The 14,032-nt window shown below is 39.3% G+C and overlaps 1 protein-coding gene across 1 annotated transcript in view; it reads right to left on the reverse strand.

The window, feature by feature from the left end:
- Cps1 (carbamoyl-phosphate synthase 1) overlaps positions 1–14,032 on the reverse strand; it is a 109,380-nt gene that overhangs the window by 51,760 nt on the left and 43,588 nt on the right. Inside the window, exons 17-21 of the mRNA XM_038339217.2 lie at positions 12,476–12,620; positions 10,787–10,997; positions 9,131–9,329; positions 6,837–7,013; positions 3,422–3,540 (exon numbers count right to left, since the gene is read on the reverse strand). Coding sequence (XP_038195145.1) covers positions 3,422–3,540; positions 6,837–7,013; positions 9,131–9,329; positions 10,787–10,997; positions 12,476–12,620 — 851 coding nt within the window. The remainder of the gene's footprint in view (positions 1–3,421; positions 3,541–6,836; positions 7,014–9,130; positions 9,330–10,786; positions 10,998–12,475; positions 12,621–14,032) is intronic.

Raw genomic sequence — 14,032 nt, forward strand, 5'->3', positions numbered from 1 at the left:
GGGGTCAAGACACCACAACAACACAGCCTACAGAATCAACTAACGAAAGCACACAGAGGTTCACAGAGGTTGAAGTGGCAATCACAGAGCCTATATGGGTCTGACCTATGACTTCTGTATGTATGTGATGGTTATGTAGCTTGACATTCCTGTGGGGCTCCTAATAGTAGAAGCAGGGACTGTCTCTGACTCTTTTTGACTGCTTTTGAGACCCTTTTTTCCTAGGGGTTTCCTCATCCAGCCTTAATATGAGGAGATGTGCCTATTTGCCTAGCTTTATTATAACTTAATATGCCATGTTTAGTAGATATCCTTAGGAGGCCTGGCATTTTCTGAAGGGAAAGGAGAAGTGATACTGGGGGAGGTGGGAAGTAGGGGAATGAAGGAACTGGGAGAGGAGCGGGGGGATAGTGAAGATAGAAAGCCAGTACAAGCAGTAGGGATAAATCCTGGTCTCGCTGTCAGTGGCCTTAGAGTCTGCCCCAGCCATAGAACTGTCACCCACATTCCAAGGGGCTAGTTTGTCCTATGCCGATTCACTCACTCTCAGACCAGAGTTACTAAAACAGATAGCAATATATCATAAATAAAAGTAAAGAATGATACCTGGTAAATACATCAGCAAATTCCAAGTGTATCTCTTAAAAAGGAACCCTTAAATTCCTGTGTCTAAGGTTATTTACAGTTGTTATTTAAGGGGGGAAAGTAAAGCCCTCTTTGGGCACTTGGCATGTGCCAGGAAACCTTGATTCTTTCATTACTGGAGCTTCACAATCAAAACTACTGTACATACATTAGCAGAAAGAATATGAATCTAGAGTAAGTAGTGAGCCCATAATTCCACAGGTGGTATATAGTATAGTGAGCTAATCTATATGGCCCCTCAGCCTGGATATCTTTGATACAGGAGGAAAAAGCAAGGTGAAACAACCCGTGTCAAGCATTCCATACTTCTCCCGTTCTCCCAAGTGAGAGTCCCTTGTCTATTTCCCCAGAAATCTATGTGAAAGTTGCGAAAGGATTTGTGCACATGACACCAGAGATGTGCAGAGGCAGGAAAAATTTGAAGTCTTCTCAACATACATCAAATAAATAAATACCTCCTGGACCCACATACCAAAGTTAGGTTTCCAACGTAGGAAGAGTTAAGATTAAAAAACAAAACAAAAGTAAAGCACCAATAAATAAATAAATAAAAAGAACAACTGGTCTCTTCAACACTTATCCAAACTGACAACATACAAGTTCACTCCTTGATGTCAACTGATGAAAAGGTGTTTCTATTATTTTGGGAATGATGCATAATTTGAACACTAAACATTTCTGGACATTTTAAAGCTTCTGAGGAAATCAAAGACCTCATATTGGTAAAAATGATCGAAACTGGGCCCGAAAACTTGAGTCTCAAATACTTAGAATCATTCAACTTCAATATCCTTTAGACTTCAGACCCTTATATTCCATAGAAGAATTGAAGCCGCTAGCCAAAGTGGTCATCCACTCTGATTTTTATGTAACATAGCAACCACCACAGTGCTATGTGTTAAATTAATGGAACTCAAAAAGAAAAAGAACAGTACAGACAGGATCTCTCAGATAATTAACACAAAATTTGTTTACTGCTTTTTGAGTCTCAATACAGGTCTTTAGATCTTAAGTTATAATAAGCATCAAAACATATTTACACGGTGATAGATAATGTTTTAAAACTTTAAAATTATTTTAAAACCCCTATGGTAGCTTTGTGCAGATCATTATGAACAAAGGAAAGAATGCTTAATTATAAATGTGTTTATATCATAAAATGTAAACTAAAATTGTCAAATTGTCAGCAAGTACATGCAACAGAAGCTGAAACCGAGATAGTATAAGTCGCCTACAGCTGTGAATTAGTCATTCTCCTATTCCAAACACCTGTTTTCTATCCATATACACCTATTTCTGCCTCATTGGACTCTTAACATGATTTCTGGTTGTAACAAAAACTATTCAATTAAAACATTAAATTTGCCCCAAATCAGAACATACGTCAAATGCACACTTCAATCACAAGATATCTGGACTCTCCATGCAGGGTCTGCTTGGCATACTGTGAGTTTCTAGCGCCCCCGTGTGGTTTCCCCAGAGTGTTTGACTAGGCTTTTGAAATCTATTGCCTAAAACTGGACAGTGATATAATTCAACATGGAAGTTCTGCTAGCGTCATAAACCAAGAAAGGAAACCCTAAGTCAGCAAAATCCTTAGACAAATGTATAGGCTCCATTCTGTCTTATTTGCTGACTACTGTATAGGCTCTATTCTGTCTTATTTGCTGACTACTGTTCATTCAACATAAGCGCTTTAAAAAATGACTACGGGCAACGGTGGCCAGTCTCATCTTTGCTTGGCAAAGTCCCTGTGTACAAAGTCAAGGATTTAACATGGGTAATTATTACATCGAATTTTCAAAGACTAATTTTATTCCAAATAAAAATAAGTTGTTTCATTGCTTGCTGTTATGCACACACCTCAGTTAGCCCAATTATCGGGTGTCATTGCTAAACACATGAGAAGCCCACCTTCTGGATCTCCTCAACATTTTCCATAATTAGTGTGCATTTCTCCAAGTCATTTGAAAAGAGCTTATACAACAAAATCTTTCTTTCTCTAAGTACATCCCTAGGCTTGGAGATGAGATTTCTCCAGAGCATCAGTGTGTTTCAGTGTATTAGAGAGAGAAGATAAACATGACTTATATCTTAGCTTGGTAATAGATGCTCCTCTTTTCAAAGGTGTGTGTAAAACCTGTCTAACCCATAGGCAGTCTTCAAATAAAAAATAATAAAAGGATAAATTTTAATTACCTGACATGATCTGAATATTATTAACATAAAATGAAGTTTGTAAATAATTGGTCACAAAGAAATAAAAATTGTAAGCTAGTCAGAGGTAGAAAGGCTGTTGAGCGACACATGAATGTGACTTATTTATATGATGAACTGAAAGTCCCCATCTCAAAAATATCAGTTGAACACGAGAGGAATATGTTCTCTATGAATATATAGTGATTTATAGATTAATATTTAAAGCAGAAATAGCCTTGAAACCTGAAATAAAAATGTACATAAAACTCAAATATTGTTTGCTGAATTACTGATTAATAATATGTAAATTAATACATATTTATAAATGTACTCTAATTATTCTGAGCTCAAAAGACTTAGTTAAAAATCATAATGCTTGATGTCAACAATAAAAGTGTAAATAACTCAAAATATTAATAAATATATTTCAAAATGATATGAGAAGCCACCGGTCATCTGTTGGCCATAGCTACCTTTTCCTAAGGTTGGCACCATTTAGCTCACTGAAGCAGACTTTAAGAGAAGCACTCAAAAGTTCACGAGAAGTACGTAGAGTGGTTCAAAGCAGCCCTCTCACCTGTTGAGTCCTTTCAATGTCTTGTCCATGTTTAAAATGTCACGCATCTTATACAAGAACCACTTGTCGATAGATGTGAGCTTCACAATTTCATCGAGGGACATGTTGCTTTCCAGGGCCTGCGAGAAGAGCAAACACATTCCTGGGCAACCATCTTTTAAATGGCTCAGTTAGCTGGAAACATAAGAGCCCTTCCTTTCCACATTAGTTAGAGAGCCTGGGGTCAAGTTACCAAATGAGATATGAGACTGAATCATTGATGTTCCTTAAAATAAACTTGGGGTGCTGTTATCTGCACCCCACAAATGGCATACAGAGGAAGAACTTTGAGCCGCCAAGAGAAGTGTGTGCTCAGAACAGTCTCAACAGGTCCTGTCTCCTCCTCTTTATTTGGCCAGGTTACTATTTCCTAAGCCATCTATTTGGAATTAAGAGGGATCTAGTGACACTATAGCTCCACTCTTTCAGCAGCTCCCACCATTCTCTTAAGCTCTCTTACAACTTCTCAAGAATAAAACGCTAACTACTCCCTGAGCTTAACGGGCCAGATGACTCTCAACACCAGCTCTTTCCAACTCAAAACGTGCCCATTGCGATTGTGTATGGTTATACAAGTGTACGTATAACAAAACGTGCCCATTGCTATTATGTATGGTTATACAAGTGTACGTACAACAAGTGAAAACTAATAAACGTCTAATACCCATTTCCAAGCCGTCTTAGAATGACACTTTAGATCTAAGCTCAGAAGAGAGATGCTCTTAACTAGAAACTCTGCCATTACATTCGAATCAGCGTAGTTTGGTTTTCACAAAGACGTCCATGATTGTAAGCTGTGAGCCACAGCAAGGTTCACAATTCACTCGACTAGATTATAATAACATTTAATGAAAACACTCAGAGTCATGCTCATTTTCTAACTTTATTCATATTACTCTTAGTAATTCACAAAAATCCCAGGCATATAGTAAGTAAGACCTACATTGACCATATTTCCTAAGAGATTAAAAGCTGCCAGCCATTAACAAAATGAGGTGCACAGAAAGTAAGTCACTCATGCTTTCCACAGATCAAATAAAGAGCACATCTGATGATGTGCATTAACAGGGGCCTAGAGCCTGGTGCCCACCTCCCGCCAGTCAGACCCCGTTTCCGTCATGAAGCTAGCCTGCTCGTCTCGAGCCTGCATCTTTCCACACGGCATCTCTGTCATCTTACCCCACTGTGATGAAATCTGTGATGACCCCAAACACATTTGATGTTCTTCAAATCAAAACTAATGCCCTGCATTCTCCCCAGATCAAGAGGTGATGATCCAGTCATGCTGAAATAAGACTGTGGCAAAGACCCGTCCTCAGGGTACCTTGCCCTTTTCTGAGAATCAGGAAGCAGGTGGAGATTCACACCCGCCCTTCATTCTCTTCCCTTTCAGCCCTGCCCTGTCCTTTCATTCTCTGTCGAAATCACAAGTTCCCGGTCGCTGTGGATATCAACAGTAGTGATGGCCGCTAACAAACAGAAATCAGTTCCTTGTCCCAGCACTCTGGCAGACAATAATTCATATCCCCAAGCCTGCACTTCTTGCTTATACACAGCATGTTCTGTGCAGGATGAACCCCCACACATTTGCCCTGTGTTCTCATCCTTTGTACGTCTCTTAGAGAAGAATGAGAGATTTCCCTGGGTTTTACAGCCTGGCTGGCAACTAGGAAATGCTATCCTTTTTCATCTGCTTAAAGTGGCAGAAACATGATTACTAGACTCAAGGAAAAAAATCCATTTACTGCTTTTCCCACAGGGGAGAAGATAGATAGATAGATAGATAGATAGATAGATAGATAGATAGATAGATAGATGGATGGATGGATGGATGGATGGATGGATGGATGGATGGATGGATGGATGGATGGATAGATAGATAGATAGATAGATAGATAGATAGATAGATAGATAGATAGATAGATAGATAGATAGATGTATCTACACATCCAGACCCACACATTTGAACATCATGGATTGTTTTTTTAAATAAAAGACTAAGAGAGAAACAATAAATAAAATGAAATGACCTCCAGAAAAGTCTCAGTTGTACCCCCAACAGAACAGAAAAACATAATTTCTGACACCCAAATTAGTAAGTATTCATTAAAGATAATGGTCTCTGCCAGAGAATTTCTGCAGGACTTAACTATCTTACATGCAGAAGACATAAGAATGAGAATACTGTATATCAGATGCTATGAAAGAAATAGCCTTTGCTCTTCATCAGCTCCCTGCAGGACTGTCCCTCCATGCTGCTGAGCTGCAGTGATTTCAAATCAAAGGCTGCATTTTTCAGTTTCTATGAAGGCATTATATAAGTCATATTCTTCTATAAAATTCATATTTTCACTAACTCATGCCACATGTACACAAACATAAAATGGCCAAGGGAGCTTTGTGAACCCAGTGTGGCTTGCCACTGTTGGGGGATTAATGCCTGTGCTTCCTTAAATGTCAAAAAGCCATTTAGGGATTTCTGACCAGACAGATTCCAGCTGCCCAAGTCACCTTTCATAAAATCAGATGAGCCGAAACTTCAAAACTCTAAGCACAGTAAATATGAATGGAGATTAAAATGGCACTTCATTTGCATGAAAAGGAACTGGGGGTGGAAGTGAGAAACGTGGGGCTTTTGTTCTAAAAGTAACACCTAAGACAAGGACAAAGAGGAGCCTAGCATCACAGCCTAGACAGCCTGGTGTTTAAACACAGGGAAGCAGGCGGGATTAGGATGTGCTGTGTGATACCAATGTATGGATCTGCTCTCGAAATACAGTTGTATGCATTTGCAAGAGCATTTGCAAAGGTTACAAGAAAGGACAAATCAGTGCTATACAATCTTGAAGTACTGGTGCTGTGTGTGCTGAAAGGAAGAGCCGTTTTCCTGGGTGGCTATCTTAAAAAGTACAATGTGCCCTTGGGCCATTCGCTAAATTTAAAAAAATAAATAAATTTTATTACTCAATTAGAAGAATGTCTGATGAAATCAGAGTGTGTGAGAGAGATAAGACAGAGGTGTGTGTGTGTGTGTATGTGTGTGTATGTGTGTGTATGTGTGTGTGCGTGTGTGTGCGTGTGTGTGTGTGTGTGCATGTGTGTGCATGTGTGTGTATGTGTGTGTGCGTGTGTGTGTATGTGTGTGCATGTGTGTGTATGTGTGTGTGCGTGTGCGTGTGTGTGCATGTGTGTATGTGTGTGTATGTGTGTGTGCATGTGTGTATGTGTGTGCGTGTGTGTGCGTGTGTGTGTGTGTGTGTGAAAGAGACAGAGACAGAGAACATGCACTGATGTGTGATGGCACAGGAGAGATCAGAAGACACTTTGCAACTGCTTGCCAGGCTGACTAACTTTCGGGGCCCTCATCCTGTGTTACCTTGGCAATGGCGTAGATGCGAGTGCTGGAGGGTTCCGACAGCTCTTTCCTGAGATCCAGGTTTGCTGGCCATTCTTTATTCATTGGGAGACGGGGAGTGAACCCATCCACGGACGGGTGACACATCCTCAAAGCCTTCTGGAAACTTTCCTCAAAGGTGCGACCAATGGCCATGACCTGGAATACACATGAAAGAGCTCGTATTGAAGGAACAAGCTCGCACATCTTTAGTTTCTTGCAAAATTAGGTGTGAAATATTTCCAAAGACCTGACAAGTGCCAAAAGATTCTGAGAGTATCAGTCAATTTTGAGGTTTTGTTTATTTTCCCTTCCCTTTACTCCATGCTTTTTGATGTAATGAATCCTGTTATTTTATTAGGATTGTTAGCAGCAAGTGGATATAGCTGTATTTCTGAGTGTGAGGAAGACATTGCCTGTGCCTGTTCTGAAATACAATAGTAATAAAATGAGGGACAAATGCTAAAGCATAGGGACCCTCCCTTTAAAAGAGCACACATTATGCCGGTATCCTTTAGAATAGGAAGCAAATAAGAAGAGAAGCATATTAACACAGATACTGACAATTTTAAGAGTATCGATCAGGATCCATTTTTCTTTTTTTAAAAAAAAAAAAGATTTATTTATTTATTATGTATACAACATTCCTTCCATGTAAGCTTGCATGCCAGAAGAGGGCACCAGATCTCATTATAGATGGCTGTGAGCCACCATGTGGTTGCTGGGAATTGAACTCAGGATCTCTGGAAGAGCAGTCAGTGCTCTTAACCTCTGAGCCATTTCTCCAGCCCCTCAAGATACATTTTTCTATAGCTAAGTATTGATATTAGTAGACCCCTAAGAATCATAACAAATACAGACAGTTTGTGATTTTTGAATGTCGATAGAGGTTAAATTCCACCATGATAAATTTTATATGTCTTTTAGTCTTTATAGCTTATTGTATCAAACAACAACAACAACAAAAGAGATAATTTAGTCTGAACCAGTTAGTACTCAAAACTAAATTTAATCTGGCTTTGAACCTTACCGACTTACTGAAGGGGATGAACATTGTCTTTGAATCTTTCCATGGAACAGTAAATTACTGTGCGACTTTTGGCTCCAGTTTAAAATATCAACGGTTGCAATACTGCCTTCTGTAAACTTTCATGATTCCCCATATAGACTCAAAATCACATTAATGACAGATTAGGAGATTGTTGTGACAACTGTGTAAAAGATATATATTCATATATCACTAATTCCCAGCAGAAAGCCTTTGTTACACTGGCCCAAGTGTAGTCAGAAGTAAGGGGAGCTTCCAGAGAGCAGGGGGAAACAAAATATCAGAACCTTTCAGTTCAGTGGGAGAAGACTAATATGGCAGTGGGCTTGCTCAGTTTGGAGTTGTTGCTCTGGAAGGTTTGTGAGAGCTCATGGAGTCAGCCTGTCCCTCTGCAGATGGGGAAATGGGAAGCATTAGGAAAATGAAAGCCACGGCTCACAAAAACAGACTAAAGTCGAGTAATTAATGTCAGACCAGTTGAGGTTTGGGAACACTGCACTATTCGTGTGGTGTTTGTATGTGTGTGAGACGTTCATGTGTAAGCATGTAAGTATGTAGGTGTGAGGCGTGCACTTACTGATCCGTGTGCTGTGGATGCCAGAGCTTGACAATGGGATGACCCTAAACTGTTTCTCCGTATTAGTGTTTGAGAAAGGATCTCTTCCTGAGCCTGGAACTTGCTATTTAACTAAATCAGGTGGCAGGGATCCTCTGGCCAGGGGACAGCCAACCTGCCTATCTCTACTCTTCCACCTTCCTCCCAAGCCTATCCCATCCAGTAACGGGATTACAGGTCTACGCCGTCGCACTTGGCGTTAGGTGGGTGCTGAGGCCTCAGATCAGGTCTTCGTGCCGGTGTAACAAGCACTTTGCACACTCACTCACTGTCTTCTCAGCCCTTATATGATCTTTTATACCATTCTAGTTCTAGATTTGGTGAAAAAACAAATTTAATCTAAGCTATATCTATATGTACCTGTGAGATTTATGTATATAATACCCACATATATAGCCTTACGTTTGTATGCAACTGAGTCCATAAAAATATCATGTAATAACTAACATACTAAATCTCAAACGAAGCAATATTAAAACACAAAAAAGGAAATAAAACGCCTATATGTTCTCCAGTCAAGAACCCAGTATCTGGATGGTCAACCTTTGAGTTTCAGTGGTATTAAGGAGTTGACAAATATAAGGTGAATAGAGTGCCAAATCCCAGACTCACCTCGCCTACACTTTTCATTGAGCTACCAATCCGGCTGGATGTTCCATGAAAACGGTCAAGATCCCAGCGAGGAATCTTGGTCACCATGTAATCCAGGCTAGGTTCAAAGCAGGCTGACGTCTTCCCAGAGACAACGTTCTTGATTTCTGGTAGTGGGATTCCTAGAGCAATCTTTGCCGCGATGAACGCCAGTGGGTAGCTGTAATGCAAGAGATAAAGGAATTCTACCTTCACTTTCTTTTTTTATAATTTAAGCAATAAGTACAAAAAAAAAAAAAAAAAAAAAAAAAAAAAAAAAAAAAAAAAAAAAAAAAAAAAACAGTTCCAAACATGAATGAATCATTCTTTAACATGCTGGCATTTGTCGACTTCAAGATAAGACACACCTGATTTCTGCTATGTATGAATATTTACTGCCCACTTACAAAATAAAGTGGTGCATGACAAAGCATACAGCCGTTGAGAAGTCACTGGTAAGCCCTGTTTGTACTGCTCCAAATTTCATCCCTTTAACACAAAATCCAAAAGCTTCTTGATAAACAAGATTTTCCCTCCACTACCTGAGATTAATGTCCACTCAGATTAGAATCTGCAAAATAGTCCCTGAGAAAACATGCACTGCTACGTGTATCTAAGGAGACAGTTGGGGCTACTGTGTACTGCAATCGGCCTGGAAGTTTGGATTAGCAAGTTTGAACCCTGGTTCTATCTGCAAATATTTAAACTTTGGGATCTTGTAAAAGTTAACCCTCTGAACACTTGGCTATCCTCTAGAATGTCAGTGCAGATCATTTTCCTCGATAAAACAGCTCCCAGAACTATAGCATTAGACATGAGCTATTCAGTACCAGTTCTCGTCTAACAGACAAGGAAACTGACGGCGGTAAGTGCTCTGTGCAGCTCACGTCAGTTGGCGAACCACGCAAGAAATCAGGTCTTCTGACTCACGAGCAGAGTGCTACAACCTGCACCACTGTGTAGCTATAAAAACATACTAAAGAAGCAAATATTTCCTTCCTCTAGATGTCATATAACTTAAATGCCAGTTGCCAAAATTAATAACAGAAACAAAAGGCTTTATTTACTTTCCTTTCAATTATGTTTGCCAGCAGCTGTTAAATGGACATTGAACTTATTTATTGTAACATTGATCCATGGAAAGATCCTACATTGCTTATTCTTGTGGAATTGTTTTTAATTGTTGATTATAAGCTGATGGGTAATTTTGTATGTTTTATTGTGTACATTTCTAGAACCAAATTGATCTATACTGAAGTGTTGAGTTGAATAAAGTATATTTTATTAACCACTCGTATAGGCAGTTGAAAACTAAAATTAAATATCAGTGTTCACATTTTCATGACATCTGAAAAGTGTGATTAAAAAGCATATTTTTCACAACCTGTTTTGATCATCCAGATCTTGATTGGTTTATTATTAGCCAGCAAAATCAGCTAGCAATATTATTTGTCTCAATCTGGCAGTAAGCTTATTTTATTACTAACCATGTCTTTGGGGTTCTCTAAATGTCCTGGAGCTAGCATGCAAGAACTTAGGGTAGATTTTACAAATACAAATTGTCTTCCCCTAGCAGCCATTTTCCCATTTCTACCTGCAAAGAAATTTCAAACCTATGGTCAATCATTTTGGTCTTACCCAGTGGCCTTGGAGGCCAGGGCAGAGCTGCGGGACAGCCTGGCATTCACTTCAATGATGCAGTACTCCATTGAGGTAGGATGAAGAGCAAACTGAATGTTGCATTCACCCACAATACCCAAGTGACGAACAACATTGATTGATGTGCGTCTCAACATCTGGAACTCTGCATTGGAGAGTGTCTGAGCAGGGGCCACAACAACTGAATCACCTGTTAACACAAGTAGTACCCATTAGTTGGTGGCATATTTTAACAGCCAACTTGACTGCCTTAATCCCTAAAAAGATACAGGCTTAGAATAGCCTGACGATTTGAAGGAAGGTTTAAAATTAATATTCACATGCATATGAGTGAGATATCAGGTATTCCCTTTAATTCTTATTTGCCCTTGTGATTGACCCCTTACTTATAGAAACAACCACCCCCCCTAAGTTCAGCCACACTCATCTAAGTGGTAAAGTTAATTATGAGCTTACCACATTCCCACCAGTCCCATCAGCTGCTCTTCCTTCATCTCAAATTGCCTCTCAAGTTTTTCCTTCCACAGAATATTCTCTCCTTGTGTCTAGACTGGTTCAACCCTCTTCTTTCTGCCTTCCCATTTCTGCTTCTCATGCTTCTCTAACGTGAGACCTTTGAATCTTTAATTCCAGTATCCTTATTCTCCGCCCTTCTGCATGCAGACACGTTCAGTGACCCTCTCCTCAAGAAACCCATCCCCAACTTTGTCAGACACACAGAACTTTCATTCTCTTCCTCACTAAACATTTCGAAACTCTGCCAAGTTTCTTATCCTCCTTATCATATAGAATTCCATTCCATATAGGTTCCATAACTAACTTTAAATACCCAATTTTTCTTCTTGAACTTCTAAAAACCCAAATTAAATCTCCATTCTTCAGCTAGTATAGGAATTAATACTGTCACAAAGAAAGCTCTTTTGTAAAATGTGTTCTTGCATTGACCTACTTGATATTACTCCACCTAACTTTCCTCCTATTTATCTCCTTTGCTTCACTCCTTCTCTTTAACCTGACCCAGAAATTGAATTGTTTTTCATTGTATCGAAAACTGATGCCCTTCTCACCTTTCTTTGCCCATATCCCTAAAAGGGTATATGTGTCTCTAGTTTCAGTCATTTCTTCTACACTAAATGATTTCCAATGACTTTTTGTCAACTTTTTAATTTCTGTATTCTTCTGCGTCCTGTTCTAGAGTCCCAACTCCCTCCACTGATGTGCCTGCCACATCTTTAATTTAGCATTTCTGAAACGTCAGTCATCATCTTTGTCCTCTACAGCCAATTAGTTTAACCTGTTAAAAATCTGTTTTCATCACTGTTGAGACTATTTTCTCAATCCCTTGGTGACTAACACATTAGTGCGTTTTATGGTTTTGCAGGCCCCATCTTTATTTCCAAACACTGTCATAGCTTTCACTCAAATTCATTATTTATCTGACCTTCCTCAGTTAAGCTCAAGATAATAATAGCTACCATATCGAAGAGGGATTCCGTGAATTTCAAACTAAATATGAGACTATTTTCAATGCTATAAAATACTATGTATCAATGTTAAGTGTTATCATTAGTCTGTCATCTAACAGTGATAAAGTACCTAATGCAGGTTGCTATGGTGATCAGAGTTTAGAGCCAAAGGCATGACAATTCTTGGAGATTCTTTGCCTACCTGTGTGAACACCCATGGCATCAACATTCTCCATGTTGCAGACAGTAACACAGTTATCATCCGCATCTCGGACAACTTCATATTCTATTTCTTTCCAACCTGTCACTGACCTCTCCACCAGAATCTGGTTGGTCATAGCAAATGCCTGGAAATGGATGACACAGATAGCAAAGATTCAAGGAGAGACACTGGTTTAAACAAGAACATGAAGGAAAGTGCTCTGACCCGAATCTTGGTCAGCACTGAAGTCTTAAACTCCATCTCCACTCTCCCCCACCTTCCAGAAGGCGCAGGGTGTCAGAAAAATCAGTGAGACCAGGAATAGTATCCTGCAGTGAATATGCTTGATTTGGGTTATTGAGGCTTGCCATTCAAAGTGCTGATATGACATTAAATCAAACTAATTTAGGAAAAAGAGAAAATAATTGAGCAATCAGGCAGAGGGAAATGAAATTATTTCAGTAGCTAGGCTTCTGTGAAACCAGAAAATGTGATAAGTACAAATAAATGTTGAAAAATAAGTCTAAAGACGCTGGCTTTCTCTAAAATAACTGCGGGTGGTTTGTACAGTGACATACACAATCAGAGTTAGTTGGAGCTGACGAGGAAGAAAAGGGAGATGATGATGGCTGTAAACAGTGAGCCAAGATGGCATAGCGACTTGGGAATTAGAAGAATCATATGCGGCTATTATCATGGCTAATCACTGCCTAAGTGCTTAAATACTCTGAGTCGTATATCATACATGGCTGATTAGACAGATATGAATTAGTGTAATTACCTTTTCATATTTACTGCGTACCCACAGTGTGGTAGAATGCTGAACTCAAAATATGAAAGGGGCCGTCTCTGACCTTGGACATGTGGTGACTGGCCACTGAAGACAAGGATTTCCCTTTGTCACATAATGTATTTGATTTTGGATATCAATAAAATGGGAAGAACTTTAATTTTATTTCAGATTATTAGTAGGCTGTATGATATAGTGACAACTCAATTTAAATTTTCTATATGGTATCTCATCCCAGGGTTTTTGCAACCTCAGTTGTCACTATGGACACATGCATAATGCAACTCTTTTGTCACCAACTCATTTGCCACGATGAGGCTCCCAAAGCAGTTCGGACATGCTGGAGCTGCAGTTACCAAATGAGTGGCGATGCCGTTTGCCATTTGTGCTGTTTGCAAAAGAAAACCCTGAGACAGAGGGAACAAGCTGTATATTCTAGTAGACTGCGATAGATATTTACACACAAGGAAACCCTGAGACAGAGGGAACAAGCTGTATATTCTAGTAGACTGCGATAGATATTTACATACAAGGAAACTTGGCATCATTTTAACCAATCTCCTAGCCTTGATTTAAAGTTTTTCAAGTCTCCAATTTTACTCCAAAGTTAACTTAAATACCTAATTGATGTAGCATAGCATCTAGTGGCTCTAATTATAACCTCAGTGGATAGAGGAATAGGTTAAGATGTAAGGATATGACTAGCTAATCTCAAGGGGAAAAGTAAAGGTTTTCAACTAGGAAAAGTATTCATCAACCATTGATTA

The sequence above is a fragment of the Arvicola amphibius genome, chromosome 8 (genome assembly GCF_903992535.2).
Source record: "Arvicola amphibius chromosome 8, mArvAmp1.2, whole genome shotgun sequence".
NCBI classification, from domain to species: Eukaryota; Metazoa; Chordata; class Mammalia; order Rodentia; family Cricetidae; genus Arvicola; species Arvicola amphibius.